The 20,033-nt window shown below is 35.9% G+C and overlaps 1 protein-coding gene across 4 annotated transcripts in view; it reads left to right on the top strand.

Moving 5' to 3' along the window:
- ERC2 (ELKS/RAB6-interacting/CAST family member 2) overlaps nt 1-20,033 on the top strand; it is a 521,548-nt gene that overhangs the window by 103,789 nt on the left and 397,726 nt on the right. For all 4 annotated transcript variants that reach the window (XM_055710069.1, XM_027805155.2, XM_027805144.2 and 1 more), the window contains one exon: nt 13,864-13,938. In XM_055710069.1, coding sequence (XP_055566044.1) covers nt 13,864-13,938 — 75 coding nt within the window. The remainder of the gene's footprint in view (nt 1-13,863; nt 13,939-20,033) is intronic.

The raw sequence follows: 20,033 nt of genomic DNA, 5'->3' as shown, positions 1-20,033 counted from the left end.
CCCCAGAGGGAGATTTGGAAAGGCATAGCAAGGGCTGACCTTGTCTGAGCCTATAAAAACTTGAGTAATAGATATGAAATGAATGCGAAATGCAACATCTCAGGCAATATTAAGATAATGAAGAGTTGTAAGAAATGAAACTGAGAGCAACCTGATTTACTCAGTTTTGTGTTTGCTCTGTAGTGTGAAGGTAGTATGAAAAATAAATAAATAATCAGTATGAGCTATGGCATCCTTAGAGGAGTATCAGCACTAACAGAGAAGTATCAGAAGAAAAACAGATGGATTTGAAGGATGGATTAAGCATGAATATATTCAGCCAAGGGGTGATACAAGACTGCAGCCTCAGAGTGTATAAATTTTCCGATAACATGAAAATTAGTTAATACTGTTAATGTTTATGTTCTCATAACTGGGCTTAAGACTAAACGACAAAATAAAATTGTTTAATCCCTTAAAATATAGTGGTCTATATAGTAGAGACTTGGCAACAAGTAATGCAAAGCAAATGGCTGAAATTTTACTCCATTGTGTTGTAGTTTTCACTTATTTAGCACCTTTTGCTCAGCTATTTCAAAGAGCTATTTCAAATATATTATTAACATGTCAGTGAGAGGTATTATATTTTGAAACCAATTTGTAAATAAAAGTAGAAAAGGGATGGTTCTTCGTTATCATAGATATTATAGTCTGTGTGCTGACATACAGACTAAAGTTTGCTCTGTTTTCTATTCTGAGTTTTAGTTCATAGAATATTATAAAAGGAATTAATGTAGTATAGTCTTATCTACACTTTATTACACTAATTTTATCAACAATATAGCTCTGAAGTGTTAATTGCATTTATTATGTAATAATGAAATAGAGATCAGGATTTTTTCAGGTTTGCTTTTCTTGTTATGGCTAGGGATTCTCAGCAAGAGGTTGTTTTCCTAAGATAATCACTCATTTTAAGTCAAACTATACAAATGCAAATCCCCTTAGTAATACTGTAAATTCTTTTGCCAACCTGTGCTCTTGCGAATTTGCTTGTCAAACTGAAGGTAGTTTCACAGTTGTATAGAAACAGTCTTTGACATGTAGTTACAATGTAGAAATAAGATCAACAATTTTTAGGCCATTAGTAGCATGTATAGTATGTCTTTTCTCACTTGCATTGCAGGTATTTTATGTGTTTGGCTCACTTCTGGGAGTAAAAAGTGCTCTGAAGGGGAATTTTTAACTAGTAATTGTACTTCATAGGATAAGTTTAGTTTAAGACAAACGTGATGGAGAAACAGCTTATTGACTGAAACAACTTTAATATGATTCTTTTGGTATGTTGAGGTTTCTGTTTCTATTCTACAAATCTCTGTTCTTTCCTACCACTTTGTGATAAGGGGAAGCCATCTAAGGCATCCTTTTCAGTGTCATAGAGACCTTTAGAAGAGGTTCCTGCTGTTCTCTGTAGTCATGGGTGAGAGCAAGAATGGAACAAAATGTTGCGGAGTGATTAGTGTAATGCAGCTTAGCCTGCCATGGTGCTAGAATTCCCAGACTCCGCTGGGAAGCAGTGCATTGTATCCCCTATGCTGCTCAGGGGCTATTAGGCTGAAAAGAAGCACTGTGTGTCCTTTCCTGATTCAGAAGGAGGCAGCACTGTGAATTCTAAAAACTGTGGGTCCTGATTAGGTGTCCCTAATAGGCTATCTGTAAGTTGTCATTCACTGTCTGATAAAGAAACAGTTTTTGATTGGGACTTATGGGGCTGTGCAAGCATTAGACTGGGCAGATGATGTAGGTTCACGTGAAATACTGAATGTATGTACTGACTACCTTCACACCTTAAAATGAGAAGTATATTTAATGCATGATCAAAATGCTGTTGGCATGGCTTAGTGAAAGAATGTACTGCTTATGTATGGGAGATGTCTGTATTTTTACTCGTGGAATGGATGTATGTTTAGTCACATGATTAGAGATGGGCTGCAAGTTTTTCAGGAAAATGGTAGCAGTGTGCAGGCTGGCGTAACTGTCCAGGGGGTAGAAAAGAAGAAGCTGTGTGGGCTGAATAAATTGTTCTGGTTGCATAAATATAATGGGAAGTTTACCACTTCTGATGATTAAAAATGGTCATTTTGTGGAATAAGAACTGGTATGCTGATACTGATGTCTATACTTGAGATTGTATGAGATTTATTCCAGTGTATAAAGGTCTATTCAGTAATACTGCTGATCAATGCATGTAAATCTTGCAGGGTGGAAGGTATGTACTCTTGGTGTGTAGTAAACTGTGTGGAAAATAATTTCAGATTACTAAATCATGTTGTGGCTGGATCTAGTCAATGTTACATGGTGACTTGATATTCAGAAAGCATTTTTGTTTTGATTTATAGATAGATCTCACTAAACTGGACTAGAAATCCAAAATCAGCAAGTCTAAATTGAGACTTTTAATGGCTCTGACCCATCTGCTTTTTATATTTTCTTCAGTTCATCTGTGGGACAGAGATCTCATGAATATGCATATTGAGTGAACGGACGAGCAGAAACAAATCTATAAGGAACAGATCATTTAATATGATATAGGTAGTAATCTTTTAGCTTTCTGAAAGTTTGTTGTATTTGACAAGCCATCTTCCTGTCATCATGTTTTTTCAACTGTTTTTATAAATTGTAGAGTTTAATTTTATATATTTTTTTCAGTCAGGTTATGAAGCATTTAGTAGAAACAGTTGCTGGAACACACCTTGGAAGGAAATTAAACCTGACCTTTGGATGACCTGACAGAAAATGACTTGTTTGCAGCTACATGTTTATAGCTTACTGTTTGTGATATGAAAATATTTTCGTGCATGCCAACCTTCTCTGTACAGGGCCACAAAATGGCAGAAGTTGGTGTAGGGGGCTGAATTGTATTGCTGCAGAAACTATCGTCAGGACTTTGCTACCGTGTGCGTGTGTAAACTTTTTTTCACTAGTTTGCATTTATATTATAAGAAGGTTCAACAACTGAGTTTATCATACTCTTCTGATTTCCACAGACACCATTCTGAAAAAGTTCTGCAACAAAGTGTTGTCACTGTGTTCTCTAACAATCTTTTGACTTAAAATTCTTTGTACTTAGATGGTGGTGCTGTTCTTGCAGTCATTTTGACATCTTTATGATGTGATCTTTCACAGCAGAATCATTTAGGCTTTACTCTAAGGCTGTGCTGTACTTGATGAGAAGTCTGCTTTCAGACCAATCAATTTATTTCTGTTCTGAATCTGTTGAAGCTAATTGCACATTAGTAAACTGCATTGTTGCAGTTCTTTACTTTGTAGCCAAATACTTTGCGTATTAGGAAGTCAGATATTTAGGCATAAAACATTGCAGTAGCAAGAGTAATAAAACATATTAGTTTTTGAAAATTGTGCTCCCATTCTTTGAGGTGGTTGTAGGAAGAGGTATAGTTTTAATGGACACAAGGGTTTAATTAAAACACATAGCTCCATTTAAAGTTTCAGTTTATGTACTGCAGAAGATATCCAGGACTTCTTAGGAAGTGCCTGAACCAGAACCCAAAAGGGTTGATGGCATCTTGCCTATACGGACCATATTTGCTTTAGACTGGGTAAGTTAAGCTCTAATTGTAATATACAAGCAATAGTAGGTGGCTCAAACTGGGCTGGGGGATTCAGTGTCTTTTGTGTGTTCCTGAACTACAGTACGTGAAGGCAGATAAAGATTGTTAAAAATGAAAATGTTTCTAAGGTATAAAGCGCAAAAAGTTAATGGATGCATTTAGATGCATCGGTGTTGGGACCCCACTGTGAATTGTGAATTATGTAAACCTAACTGAAGTCAGTCTATTCACTCTAGCTTCTTCAAATAACGGGCAGAGCAGGCAGTTGCCTTTGATGGTAATCTGCCTGCCCTTCACTGAGAAACTATGGTGCATCTACTCTAAACCAGAAAACCTTCCAGTCTCCCCAGCTGTGTAGGGAAGGGTTAAGAAGGTTGAGTGGCTCCCTTCCTGTGACAATGATTTCTACCTCAGCCTCTCCTTGAAACTCTAAAAAGAGTTTTTCCTCGCTTGTTCAGCTCCATTTTGCTCCTCAAAAGCATGAGAGGAACAGCAAGGTGAATGGGACTCCTCAAGAGAAAGGAGAACAATGGTAAGTAAGAGGAAGCTGCAGCTTCTAGGATATGAATTGAGGTCCCTGCAATACCTCTGGGCTGGATGTGAGCATTACATTGTCCTGTGCTCCACATAAAAGAAAAAATGGTGTCTGAGGAAGGGTGGCCTGGGTAAGAGCAGAAGAGAGCATTAAACCTCTGCCCTTGGCTGTTACTGTCTTTCAATTCCTTTCTTATCCTAAAGATCTCCTGGAACAAGTGTCACTCTGAGAAGCCTTGAGTTGACTCTGCCATTATTTTGAAACAAAGATGACATAAAATGTTTTAAATAGTAGTAATTCTAATTTTTTGAACTTGAAAATACAGATATAGAAATCAGGTAATATATAGCACGTAATTTTTTTCTCGGTATATTAAAGCAATTTATTTATTGAAACTGTACTTGTTGTCTTCAGCCGTTCTGCAAATCTGGCTCCAAAAGTTACCAAAACAGAACAAAACCCGTATTTATACTGAGGTAAGCTTAGTGCCTAAAAGTGTGAAAAATGGAAAGCATTAGATAACTCTGGTTTGCCATTGCTAGCACTTCTCTTTGTAACATGGTGGGATTTTTTTTTTTTTTTTAAATACATGTTGTAATGTATTTGATACAGAATTTGGTCTCCTACGTCATCATGAAGTTTTTCTCCATTTGTCTGTTTTCCAGTCTTACGCTCTTTATATCTCATTGACTCCCAAAGTTTGGAAAATTCTCTTTTAGGGTCCGATTTTAATTTCAATAGATAGTACCAGTAATTTCAGTGGAGATTCTTTTGATTTACATCTTAGAGAAAACTAAATATTTATTTATTTATCCATATTAAAACCATGCATTAAAACAGCATTTAAGTACTGATGCACAGCGAAGTATTTTGTAATCTGTGACTCAGCCCCCAGGCTGTAGATATTGATGTTGAGCATATAGTTACAGAAAAGATACACTCCCTAAATTGTGTAAGGAAATGGTGTCTTGCTGCTTATATTGCCCTGAGTTAGAATAGGAATAAACTACAATTTTTTGCTTTAAAAAATCTGTGAGGGGAAGCAGCATTGTTTTGAAGAGGCAATATTGTATTTGTAACTGTCATAATTTTAACGCAGATAAGGATCTAGCATCTTTTATGCAGTGAGAAAACATTCCCCCCCCCCCCCCCCGATCATATTTTCTTAAGGGATAGGGTTTTTTTTTCCTGATAAAAAGGGAAGACTGAAAGAGGAAACTTGAACAGATGGATTCAAGTTACCAAGCAACACTTTGTTTCCCAGGCAATGGAAAAAGAACTGGAGCAGGTGCTAAGTGCATTTTCTTCTTCTTCTTTTTTTTTTTTTTTGTTATCATGAGTTGATGAATTAACTTCAATTTAACAGACTCTTGACGGACTTCATAGAATGATAAAATATTCAGCTGGACGATAACTACTTGTGGAGGTTGTTTACTGTGTGATTTGAATGGTTCTTTTCTGTAGTTCGGTAGCGCACAGTGTAGTTGGCAAGCAACACATCACAACTAGTTTTTGTAGATGACACTGGTGGTGGTTTCACTCCGATATTCTCATATACAATCAACTCTGTTTTGCAATATTCTGATTTAAATGTATTGCTGTAATGATGCATTCAGGCTCTTCTCTAGAATCTAAGTTTCAGAGTGAAATGAGTGTTGTGCATTGTCAAATGTTTAGACATTACTCCCTACCTCTTCCCTGCTGAGAAACACCCACCAAGACAGTCTATCTCAGCTGACAGGTATATCTGCATTGAATTGGTGGATTTGGTTAAGTTTCTGTCAGATCCAAAAATATGATTTTTTTTTTTTTTTTTTTTAAAAAAAGGTCAATGCAAATTCATTTCTCCTTCCTTTTACTTTTTTTTTTTTTTTTTGGGTGTGTTTGTGTTGGGGTATGTGGTGTGTGATGTGAATTTTTTTGGCAAGCATAAAATTTGGTTTTAGGTTAAAATGCATGAATCTTTCTTTAAATTTAAGAGTTGCATTCTAATTGTTTGTTTGAAAAAAGATCAAAGGCAATGGAATATTGAAGCTATTTGAAATATTTTTTCCCAAACATTTCATTTAACACTTTGAAAAATGTTGATTGCTTTAGACTTCTAAAGGTCTTTAAAGATTGTTTAACAAAATAGAAATATATTAGTTTCAATGGTTCTTACAAGCTTTTGTTTAAGAAACCAAAATAAAACACCCACAGCCTCCCCAAAACCCCAGCACCCAAATCATGAATTATAAAAATATGAAAATATGAGCCCAAATGAAAAATTGTCCATCTTTCATTGAGAATTAGCTTAGCGCTGTCCCTTGCTGTCAGATATTTGCATGACCTAAGAGCTATATAGAATTTCTGTTAATCAATGATCCTTTTTACTAGTGCCATCCATAAAAATATGTACACTTAGTAATTTTGGAAATAATATTGCACACTCAAATTGTATGTAGTAAAAAAACTAATCAAAGTATTATTAGTATTTATATGGTATATTATTGAAAAACCCCAACTTCTATGGATATAGAATATAGTGCTTAGGCAATCCTTTTGTGCGTTAATTTAGCAATCCAACATTTTTATCTGCACATATATTAACTACTTAGGAATGTAGGGATGAAATCTGTCTGACTATCTAGGGGAGATAATTTTGTTAATTGAGAGCTTTGACATGCTGTTACTTGATAATGTTTTAACTGTAATCTTGTATTTAGTTATAAAATAATGATATCTAATTTTTAATCTACCAGTATTTCTTAGTCCTTCTGTATAGGGCTGCTCTCAATCCATTCATCCATCACCCAACCTATACTGGTAATGGAGGTTGCCCCAGGCCACTTGGCCAGGACCTTGCACTTGGCCTTGTTGAATTTCAGGAGATTCACACTGGCCCAGTCCTCCAGCCTGTCCAAGTCCCTCTGGATGGCATCGCTTCCCTCAAGCATTATCAGTTGCGCGTCTTGGCTTGGTGTTATCTGCAAACTTGCTTGGTGTTACCTGCAAACTTGCCCACTATGTGTCACTGATCAAGATATTAAATAGTATTGGTCCCAATACAGACTCCTGAGGGACACCACAAATATCACCACAAAACTTTGTTTGCATTTTTTAAAAAATTGCTATACCGAAGAGCCAAGGAACTTACACATTTGAAGTCTTATTACCTCTGATGTTTGTTGGCTTTGCTGATTAAGGCCTGATGTTTAAATACTAAATAGCCTAAACCAGCAGTAATTTTAAATGCATGTAAGTAAAACCCACCCATATTTAGAAAAGCACTTCCTGGAGAATTAGGGAACTGAAAATCAAAACCATAAATTATTTTAGCTAGTGATTTCACTGAGCCAATGTGAAGAGAAAAGAGACAGTAAGGAATACACTAAAAGGTAGGTTAGAAAGATAACAAGGCAGTGTATCCATTAATAATAAGTATGGATTTGAGTAAGATAAACTGATGTAACTATGCTTTTCAAAATTAAAAAAGTCCTGTGCTAATTAATTTAAAGTATTACTGCAACATGGGGGTGTGCATCACACAGGGAATGCCAACCCTTTCTTTGGTTGGCTCAGGTTGTTTGCAGTGATATTCTGATCAAGGGTTGATGTTTTATCAGTGCTAAATTTATAAAAATGATTTCTACAAAAAAAAAAGTGAACAGTATGTTTAAAGTTCAGTGTATTAGGATGAGGAAAAGAGAGAAAACTATTTATTGTCAAGTTTCTTTCACTGAAGGTTTTTGCGAAGCAAAAACTTTTCCTTAACTTCCGAGAAGTAATTTTGGGAAGAGGAAAAAAAACTAACGATACTGGGGAAAAAAAAAAAAAAAAGATCCTCTAGGCATTTTGTCCCTTTTGCAAAGAAAAGAAATAAATTTTTAAGGATTCTGGTGAAACTAGAGTTTCAGTAGCTCCTTTCAGGAAACATTCTATGTGCTTTCAATTAGAAACTAAATTGTCCCACATGCATTTCAAGCTCTATACACAAATCGCCTTTTCACTTGAAAACTTTTTATATGTGGTCTTTTGCCAGAAGACACTCTTCTAGCATGACAACATACATGGTTGCTTAAGGTGTTTTTGACATACAAGTCAAAGAAAAGCTGAGTTTTCTTAATGCTCAGATTATTTTTCCTTGTAGTCTGTCTTTAGGCATGTTAGTAAAACATATCATAAGCCCTTAATTTATACTTGAATTCAGGAATAAATGGAGGTACAATCATTGTAAAGAAATATTTTGGCTAGTGACTCAATATGTTCGTTTTCATCTGATGTAAAACCTTCTTCTTCCTCCCTCCTATTCTTCTTCACACCCCCAGGTTTTCTAATGTAGGCCAAAAGCGGTGTCAGAATTGTTGTTCAAGAGCAATACCGAAGTTAATGAGATTATTGCTAGACTTGTCTGCAGTGATGGACTATTTGATCTTTTATAGTTTGTTGGTGTATAATTTTGCAATTTTTTCTATATTAATGAAAACTCATATTTGGCAGTTTATTTAAAAATGTGAAATGGAGAGAGAATTAGACATGCATCTGAATACTTTGCTTGACTGTGAGGACTTAATAAATTTAAGTACACCTACTTTACAAAGAAACTCTTTTTCTAGTACAGAACTCTTATAGCTATCAACTCTTTATAGTCTCCCATAATTTTTCATTTCATATGCTTCTATCCACGTTTTCATTTTGTCAAACTATAAAATTTGTTGGGATTTGACAGAATTTCGTTAACATGTTCCCACAGAGTTCAAATACCAGTGGTAGTAGTTTTTTAATAGACGACCAATGGCAATTTGATTTTTTGAATTCTTCCTAATAACAAGGCTTTTTTCCCCTACATACTGGAGCCAGACATGGAAATTTTCAGTGTTGTCAGTTTATGGTTTCCAGAAAGATAAAAGAGTTTGATCAGGACTTCTTAAATATACTTTGATCTAAACTATTATTAGACCATTTTATCTGGAGGTAGAGCAAAGGGTTAGAAAACGGGAGAGAAGATAAGCTTATATGTTAAGAATAAATTAATTTCTATATGTTAAATTTTTGTAGTATTCTGGTTAAATAGATTTTGATCACTCTTTCTTAATGGTATTTTTGCCTGAAGAAACACTACTGTTTAGACATTTTAGGTAAGTGGCTGTGCTTTTGCTTGAATTAAATAATTGATTGAAATATTAATATACTGTTGATTTGAATTTTAAAGTTCAGACAAGTTGTCCATGTAGAAGCAATAGCAAGGCTTTCTTTTCCAGGAGAATGGAAGCAGTCTGCTTTGAGGTGTTTAAGATAACTAGCAGCTCCTATACTATTGCCTGCTGTGATTTACAGATTTGTACATTTTACCTAGGAATACATAAAGCTGGATTTACTGACATGATTGTTTCTTATGCCTGTTTTTATGTTGCCTTAGACATAGTTGCTGCCATTTTTAATTACCTATCTTTCTTATTCCACTGGCTATTTGATTCAGATGTCTTTGTTCCTATTATGTCTTTATTTTTTTCAAATCTTGAATTTGGTGTTAATTTTAAAAATATCTTCTGGTTTATGATTGCATTTTCCTTCTGTTCTTTAATCAGTAGAAGCTTACCGGTTGAAATGCAGGCACTCACCGACATGATTCCATCTCTAAACTGCCTATTTTTCTGAAAAAAATCCTTTTCTTTCTAACACTTTGTGCTATGCTGTTTTAGGCAGTTCTATGTAAATAGAAGGTAAAACCCTTGAACTGCATTAACAGCATTGGTGTAACCTGTTATTTAAGAGTTTCAGCTCAGTGTGGTCTAATCAGAACAACATATAGTCACTGATGTCTTGGGAACCTTAATAAAGTACATCAGAAGCAGAATAAAAGAAGGATTGGTTTGCAGCACCCTGGCTTTCCTGCAGCCAAGTGATGAAGTGTCTTATAATAAAGCTGGGATAAAAAGGCAGTTTTGTTTGTGTTTTAATTAGTATGAGGTTTGTGCCATGCCATGGAATGTGGATTTTGATTATCAGTCAATAATGATAAGATCTTGCAACATCTTTTTCTTGATTTCTGAACAAAAGAAAAGGACTCGTCTTCCACCATTTTAGGAAGTATATGATATGAACTGTCTCCTCTTGGGATTTTTGATGTTTAAATTAGTGGTGAAATTGTGTGCTGAAATTACTTCTGAGGCCAGCACAAGATGCTAATCTAATATCCTAGAAACATGTGGAAGGAGAAAGCTATGACCAGCTTTGGTTTAAGATTAATTTTGGTCTAAAAGCAAAGAATAGTAGAGTAAATTTAATGTGAAGAAAAAGACCTCATTACCTAGCAATTTTGTGTGGGTGTGTTAATCACCTTGACAACTAAGAATCATCGTGAAATCCCTGGTGTGGGCATCTGATTGTGCAGTGTTATAATTGATTTGTATGTACAAAGTGGTTACTCAGAAGTACTACCAACTGCAGTGATACAGATGTCATATAGGGGTTATAATGAAAGTGTAATTTCATAAATGAATATATCAGTTCCATTCTATACGATTCAGGTTATAAGAAACTATTGCTGATGTTTGTGGGGTTTTTTTGAAGTTTATTATTAGGCTCCCTGGGGTTTTTATTAAAAGAAATTAAGAAGACAAAGCAGCATCGTTCCAAAAATGATGTAATGGATAAAAATCTGGTTTCCTTAGGCAATAAGGACTTCATGAAATGTTCAGAATATCTCTTGGTTAGCTGTTCAGGCAAATCTGAAACCCTCCAGATGACCTCAGATAGCAAAACAATCAGTATAAGGTGTCATGCTCATAAAGTGGTAGTATCCTTGAATCGATACCCCAAAAGTATATCCCTGAGTCAGGTACCCCAAAAGAAAAAATGCATATATAGAACAACATAAATTCAAGAACTGAGCCTTGTGGGAGTCTCCAAACATTTGAATCTGGTTGGAAGAAAACCCACACAAAATAATAAAGTGGGAGTCATTTTCTGATCTTCTCCAGAATCCTAAAGTCTGCTTCATTTTACCATCAGGGATAGAGAAGAAAAGCTTTTAAGTCAGCCAGCATCAGATTGATTCATAAAGCAAACAGGAAAAGTATTATGAGGCAAAGCTTCATGCTATGATAGACATCTAGGAATACTCATCTTTGGCAGTCTATTCATCTTTGGCTAAGGGGGTGGAAACTCTGGTTTGTCTCCCTGGGTAATGTGTGGAATCCTGTTTATATTCCAACTCAGTTTATGTGGCCTTGGGGAGCAAAGTCTGGTCTTAGAATTAGCTGTAATTTTTGCTGATCAGATAGCGGTATGACTGGCCAACTATTTTTCCATGACTTTTGTAGGAGAATTGTATGACAAACCTATGACATACTCTTATTTTGTAAAACATTTTTGTAGTGAAGATACTTGTTTCATCTGAGACAAACAGATGGTGGTGATTGAGAGATTCCCTATATAGGTGGTTTGCAAGAATTTCTTTTTATAATGTGGAGAGTTAGTTGTATATTAAAAAAAATAAAAAGGAAAAAGGACCATTCAGATACACTTTTTCATAAATGCCCAGTGCAAAATTAGACGTTCTCTGTTGTCATTTGTTAGAGGTAGTTTAAATATACATACATATATCTGTAATATATTTAATGTAATAAGTTAAGTAGGTCAGCATGCTTTTTTTAGGTATGTGTTTAAAGATTTGCACCTAAGCTGACTCTTGCAGGCTGTGATTTATGAAGATATCAATAGGTTATTTCAGGTCAGAATGTAATTTAACCGTTTGTCGAACAGTTATGTTTTTGTGCATCTCTTCTATAGAAACAGCAGAGCGGGCAAGACAGAAGAGACAAGATAGACCATATCTAACTTTTTGTTCTTTATGTTCCTAGGGTTCTTAAGAGCTTCAGTCATTGACTAAGGTGTCATTGTTAGGTGCAATACAAACAGGGAATGAAAAATTGCCCATGCCCCTAAATGTTTGCGGGCTAAGATCATAAACAAATGGAGGAATCTGAAAAATAGGATCAAAATGGTATGATCAAAATGGTCTTAAGTTACCAGGCATTTGACTGTAATGTAGTTACATAACTGTAATCATACAGCTCATAAGTATTGATCTATTCCTGTATACATAAAACCCTGTTACCTATGGACAGCTGCTTTTATTTTAGCCAAAAATGCATACCAAATCTGACAATTTTGGGATGGGTGTCTTGATATTGTGTCCTGTCGTATGCTACATTTCAAGTAACCTATGTTCACTTAAATGGAGCTCACAGAACTATCTTGTCTTTCAGTTACTTTAATATACTAGGCCATGCAATTTTTTTAACATATTTTATAAAGATGTTTATTATCAGTAAATTTTAAGTTAACAACATGCCCCAATTCACTCCTACTACTTAGTCCTTAAAGAGTGGTTGTTTCTCAAAGTCATTGATAAGCAATATGCTTGTTGCTAAACAGAACAAGAAACTGATTGCTAGCTCGTGATACAAAAAATTATGACTTTTAAGCTTGTGGGTTATAAGGCAGGTGAGACCCAGAAATGTGCTAGGATAGTGGAGCAGGATAATAAAAGCACACAATCTGTAGCTGATTATATTTCTGATTGTTAGTCTGTCAATTGGTTGTCAAGTTGTACATTGTTTGCTTCACTCCAGAAAAAGGGATTTGAGAGGTGAGAATAAAGATAATTAGGACTGACAGTGTGATATTTTTTTGATGATACCCACTGCCTGAATTTATGAGGATGAGCTGGGAGAGGCATAATTTGGAAGACACAGTAGCTCAGGTTCTGGAGTCAGCTAATGCCTTTGTGGTGAATGAACCTAACTTAGCCTACTAGGCATAAATGTATTTTTCATGGTTATAAAATTAGTTCAATTGGGTTCAAGTTTAGAGGAGAAAGACTCTAAAAGACTAGAAACAGGACTATATCTGTCCTGTTACAGTTTGTTTTTCTAATAAACTGCTCAGATTGTTTGTGTGTGGGGTATATGCATCACCAAATTCTTGTATGATGATGTTTCATTACAGTTTTACATTGTTCTATGTAGATATGTGAGTTTTTTACTGAGATAGCTCATACTAAGATAAAACTCCTGTGTTTTATGAGACAGCGCTGCTGTCTTCATACTTTTTTTTTGAATATATAGAGACCAGTAGACATTAATTCTGTTAACTGTGTGTTTTAACTAATGCAATCTATTTTTCTTTTACCTGTGGATTAAGATGCTTAAAAACTAGTATGAAAATTTGAAAACTGAAATGTAATTGCTACTGTAGAGGATGCTGCATCAACCCACTATATAATTATTATCCTTAAAATGTCAAAGTTAAATACAATGTCATTAAATTCCTTATTTCAGCTATTAGAGGAGGAACTAAGAAGAAACTACTGCAGAAGATTTTAAATGACTTAACAGTGTTTGAATTAGTAACGTAACTGAATTAAGTTTTGATGTTTAGGCAGAAAGAGCAGCATTGTATTTGGACTAAGAAATTACTTCCTGGCTTTGTCGCCACTGACATTAATTATTGATAATGGTTTCAGAAATAGCGCATGTGCCATCAGAGTTGACTGTAATATAAGATAGGGACTGCAGTGATGTTAGAGGGATTATAAAGAGGAAGCACCTGTAGCATTTGGAGTTGCATGCTTCTAATCATCAGACTTTTATTTTGCTGCAATAAATTCATATGAGTGACTACAAAAATGGAAAGATGAGTCGTCAGGCTTATTTCTATCGTGTCCCTCCACAGGAATTGCACAGAAGAACCCAACTTCAGCCTGAGCCAGCAAAGACGAAGGCTCTTCAAACAGTTATTGAAATGAAGGTATGGTCTTTGCATGTTTTCTTGTACATTATTTTTGTAGCATGAATTCTTGTATTCGGTATGGCTGGGATTGAGTTAATTTTCCTTATAGCAGCCTGTATGGTGGTATGTTTTGGATTTGGGACCAAAACTGTGTTGATAACACATTGATTTTAGCTGTTGCTGAACAGTGCTTGCACACAGTCAAAGCTTTCTCGATTTCTCACTCTGCTCCCCCCTGGCAGCAAGTAGGTTGGGGTGGACAAGAGGCTGGAAGGAAACACAGTCAGGACAGCTGACCTGAATTGAGCAAAGGGATATTCCGTACCATAGAATGACATGCTCAGCAATAAAACTTAGAGGAGGACATTCAGAGTTATGGCATTTGTCTTCCCAAGCACCTGTTGTGCATGATGAAACCCTGCTTTCCTGGAAGTAGCTAAACATCTGCTTGCTGATGGGAAGTACTTAATGAATTCCATAATTTGCTTTGCTTGCATGCATAGCTTTGCTTTACCTATTAAACTCGCTTTATCTCAATGTACGCATCTTCTCACATTTGCCCTTCTGATTCTCTTCCCCCATCCCACTGAGGGGCAGTGGATGAGCGGCTGAGACAGCTGCCTATCAGGGTTAACCCACAACACTTTGATTTATAACCTTTACTATTAAATCATTAATTGTTTCCTTTTACTGCTTAATTTATTTTGCTGTGGAGCTAGGAATAATTAGTATTTCTTTCTCCCACTCTTTTCTTAATAAGACTTGATTAAAAAAATAAACTAAGTGCAGCATGGCTGAATAATGAGACATGTATACTGCTTGTTAAAAAGACTTCAGGGTAAGGAATGAGGAGGGGAGTTTCAGGTGAGCTAATTTGGATGGAATAAACTGACAAACAGAAGCAAACACAAACTGTCCAAGGCCAATAGAAAATGTTTTTCTTCTTGATCTTTAATAATAATACTTCTGTTGGTGGTATTTGGCCATCATTTTGCATTTAACCTAAGGAACAATATTCATTGCATCAGCAGAGTGATATGAAAAAATGTTATGAAGCTCTTACCTTAGTCCTGAATATAGTTTCCTCTTTCAATATATAATACTACTAAACTGTTGTGGCTCCCCCCCCCCCCCCCCCCCCACCAATAACAAAAGATAAAAATGATAATTTTAAAAAATGAAAATGGATATTTTTTGCATAATTCTATGAGTCTGGAACATACATCTTCAAGAAAAATACCAAGAGACTTGAGATAATTTATGAGTTGGCAATGCTGCCTGAAATAAATTAATGATAGTCTTTCATTTCAGTCTTAAAGGAAGAGCAAATTAAAGGCCTTATTTTGCCAGTGACTTCTGTTGTAAGCAAATGAGTTCAGCATGTCTGAACATTGTGGTAAATACACATTTACAATGACAGCAGGACTTCATAAATATAGTATCTGCCTTTTAATAGATAATAATTAGTTTGGATTATATGAGTAATAAAGAAGGTACATAAATTTCAGTATTCTGTCTTCTGATGTGTATTTGTCTTGGACGTTCCCTGTTTATTCTAGTTCAGAAGTCTATGTGTGAAATCTAAAATATGTGTTTTTGCAGCAACTTGTTACCCTAAGTATATAGAGTGTGTGCGCGTGTGTGTATATATATATATATATAAAAAGTAGAATTCTGGCTGAAAAACTCTATTGATATTCAAGATTATAAATTTAAAGTTTTAGGATACAGAGATAGTGTGTTAGAATAATTTATGGTCTTCCATGTGGGCTGTTAACAATGTAAATGTGACATTACAGAATCATTTGCAATTCTTCCTGTACCAAAACTCCTTGAAAAGAACTGGGGGGTGATATGATACATGAATGACACATGTCACAGCTGTAGTTGCAGCCACTCTGACAGCATCTGTCCCTGAAGACAATAACATCTTTTCTGCTTGTCTCCCAGGAGAGCTGGGTGTGATGTGATGTTCCACTTCTTAAAAATCTAATGTTTGTAGCGAGGGCTTTCGTTTGTCACGGGTGAGACTGTAATCATGTTGCTGGAGCATTCTGATGCGGAGCTGCCTTTTGGCTCTGAGGCACAGGGTTCTTTCTTTTCCTATGAACACATGCTCCTTTGGGGTAGACCTGTCTAAAATAGGCCTAATATTGAAAAGAAAAAGGGACAAATGTAAGATGTTGAAATCCACATGATTAAACAGCAGTTTTTGTTACAAGTTCCAGCTTTGGAATGTTTTCAAGTAAATTTAAATTGTCTTAATCCAGACAGCATTTGTTTTGAAAAAAAAGTGGAACATTTGTTTTGAATGATCAAGCATTGAAGCAATTATTTCCCTACAGTGTTGAGGGTAGAAGGAGGGAGAGGATTATTCTGTAATATGGCAGTCTGAGGCCATACACTCCCCCATGCAGAGGCTCCAAGCAGTATATATTTCTCTTCACCGCACCCAACCCCTTCCACCCCCTCGCCGCATGAGCTTTTGTTTGAGTTCTCTCCATGGCTCCACCAGCCTCTACCAGGAGGCAGCTTTCCTTCCTTCATAAATCCTTCTATTCTTCCCTGTGGCTTTCTTCTGTCCCTCGCCACTGCTAATGCTTTCTGTCCCTTTACCCAGTCAGTCGTCCCTTTCATCCAATGAGGTATACCCGTTTCTTCTACTTGTAATCTCATATATATTTTTTTTGTCCTAAACAGCTTTCCTTCTGCACTACCTTTCCTGTCCTGATCTTCATTTCTCTCTGAAAACTTTGAAAATAGTTGCCTTTTCTTATAGCAATTGTATTTTCTGCATAACTGTTGTCTCCTTGATCAGTGTTTATCTTTTGTATACTTAAAAAAAAAAAGGGGGGTGGGTTGGAAACAAAATATAGCAAATTCACATCCTATGTCTTGACTCCTGTTTCTATTGCTTTATTTATTCCTTTTCAGATATCTATTATTTTTCCAGGTGAATTGCACAGGCCTTTCCTAACTTTCTGGTTTTTCTTCTTAGATGCATTTGCATCCAGGTGTCTATTATATTTGCTTATTCTTTCCCCTTACATTCTTTACTCTGTGTCGTTGTCTGAAAGAGACTTTCTTCTCCAGAAGGCCTTTCATATGGAAAGCAGAGTCACAAGACCGAAGGAGGGCAGGATGATTCTTTTCCCACCATGTTCTTGTTCCCTCAAGCTCCTGTTTTTTTGAACTTGCTTAATGACATTGTAGACCTTGTTTTCAAGATTTTTTTTTTTTTTGATTTCTTGTTTTGTTCCCCCAGCCCTCTACCATGGTTTTCTGAGATCCATTCTCTAGAAAGTAGGACATACTAGATAATGCTGTTTATATCCTGGATTTAGTAAAGGGGTAAAAGTTTTGAATTGCGCATCTTTCCAAAACAGCAAGTTACATCATGGAGCTCATGGTACTTGGAGAAAAGCTGCCAGAATGTTTAAAAATATTACTAAACAATGAATGACTTGAGGGGCTTAATTTTGTGTAGTTTAATAAATAGGAAATGACAGAGCAAAGAGATTGCAGTCTGTAGATATCTACGTGAGATATCTTCATTTAAAAAAAAAAAAAAAGTCCTCTCCAGTAATGAAAATAAATATGTTGTAAAATATAGTGTGTGGAAGCTTGAGGCTGCAAATGCACACCAAAATATGGTGTGTATGTTTAACAGCATTCATATAACTTTGTCTTGTGTTAGATAGGAAGCCAGTCTAGTTTTGTTGCAGTGGTTGCTTTTGACTATGGATACATGTAATGGAACAGTATTTATTTTCTCATGCCTAAATCTTTATCTGTTTAAGTGTAAAATAAAGCTGTTACATTGAAATCCTTTCCTTTAATTGCAGTTGCAACTGCATTTTTCTTTGCATGTTGTGTGTTGACAAATGCTAGATCACTGATACCTTTGAATATCAGTGATATCCAAAGTTGATTAACACTGATTAATATCATAAAAAAGAGTAAAAGGAAACATGCTTTTCATTTCATTCTTTCAAAAAGAAGTTCTCGTAAGCACATGAATTGGGTCAAAATTTGCTCATCTTGTGTGAGGCCACACCCGGACTACTGCATTCAGTTCTGAGGTGCCCAGTACAAGACAGACATGGACCTGTTGGAGCACATCCAGAGGAGGGTCACAAAAATGGTCAGAAGGCTGGAACAGCTCCCCTGTGAGGAAAGGCTGAGAAAGTTGGGGTTGTTCAGCCTGGGGAAGAGAAGGCTCCAGGGAGATGTTCTTGTGGTCTTTCAATACTTAAAGGGAGCTTATAAGAAAGATGGGGAGAGGCTTTTTAATAAGAACTGTTGTATTAGGACAACAGAAATGGTTTTAAACTGAAAAAGGATAGATTTATATTAGACATAAGGAAGAAATTTTTTATGATGAGCGTGGTGAGGCATTGAAACAAGTTGCCTAGAGAAGCTGTGGGTGCCCCACCACTGGAAGTGTTCAAGGCCAGGTTGGACGGGGCTTTGAGAAACATGATCTAGTAAAAGGTGTCCCTGCCCATGACAGAGGGGTCGGACTAGGTGATCTTTAAAAGGTCCCTTCCAACCCAGACCGTTCTGTGATTCTATGATCTTGTTCAGACAGTTCTAAGCTTAAACCAGTGAGAAAAACAGAAATTAGTTGCCTACGGATATGGCATAAAGCTTATCCTAAGTGTTAGGTATTGACTATCTGAAATATATGTAGTCTAATAACAAAAATTACGAACTATTTAAAAATAGTAAGCTGTAAAGTAAATGAAAATATTTGTGGTTTACCTTACTTGCAGAAAGAGCCGTCTTTATGTATTGATCCAGCTTTGATATTTCAGGTATGGGTTTGGTTCTGAATGAGCGTGTATGTGTGTTTGCGGTGAAACATACTTGCGTTATTAAGATTGCATGAACTTTCAATTTCCCTTGTCTTCAAAAATAAACCTGAATATTCTCTGTGTTGAATTGATGAAAGTTAAAAAAAATATATAGTAAGAGTAGTCATGTATGATCTGTTGATAGCATGTGTGCATATGTGCATTCTATTAAATGCGAAGTTTCAAATATTTACTTCTGATTGCTTGTTGAGTGCCCTACAAGCAAAATTTTTCACAGACGTAGTTTAAACTTATCAGGTATTTGAAATGATGAAGAGTAACATCTCATTACTTTCCATTTCAGAGTAAGACAGACTGGAATGCTGTATTATTTACAGATATTTTGCCTTTTTCCCTCTGCTAAGTTTTAGGAAATGTACTGTAGCACTCTTGTAAGGACTGCATATATAAGATTCATGCAACATTGTGGAAACAATCTCCTTTCCATTGTGGAATATTATTTCCTTCAGTGTCAGGATACATACTAATTATTTTGTGTTGCAAAAGAGACTGCTTTCTCCTAGGTCCAGCATAGAAATAGCCCTAACCTCTCTCACAGAATATCTGCAACACTGTTCTAATAAAGGAGCTGAGGAAGAAGTATCAGTTACTGCAGGAAGGAGGGGATAGATTAGGGCGAGTACCTCAATCTATATCACAAATCCTGCTATATAATCTTATGTCTTTTAAAAGATTTAAGAAGCCCTGACTGGAAAAATCTGCACAAATACTGCATTGTTGTAGATCTCAAAGACGTTTATTAGTACCATTTAGTACTAAGCTTTTTCCATAATATTACTGCAAAAGAATCTTCTTTGTGATTCAACACAGACCCATGTAGTTTTTTTAGTGTGTTGCTAATGTGGATAAGCCTTAGAGGTTTGAAGGAAATACTGCATCTGTTCCTATTTCAGTTTCTGTAAGATTGCCAGACCCTGTGCCACAACAAGAGCTGGTTGAAAGTTTTCCAATTGAAGTTTTCTGTGGGAAAATGCTGATTCAGCTGAATCAGAAGATTTTATGGGAATGTGCCTATTCTGTCAAAACTTTTAGCGGAAGCAAAGCTATCTAATGTTCTATCCATCCTGTAAGTCAACCAAGCTTCCTTGTGATACTACCCACTGGGAGCTGTCTGTACTATCTTTGACCTACAAGGCTCCTCACTCTCTAGCAGTTCTCCAAACAGGAGAACTTTCAGGTTTTCAGGGCAAGCCAGCAGCCTGTCTTGCTTATTTTCAGAATTGCTGGTCCTGTGTT

The sequence above is a fragment of the Falco cherrug genome, chromosome 4 (assembly GCF_023634085.1).
Source record: "Falco cherrug isolate bFalChe1 chromosome 4, bFalChe1.pri, whole genome shotgun sequence".
NCBI classification, from domain to species: Eukaryota; Metazoa; Chordata; class Aves; order Falconiformes; family Falconidae; genus Falco; species Falco cherrug.
This window is presented reverse-complemented; position numbering and strand designations above follow the sequence as displayed.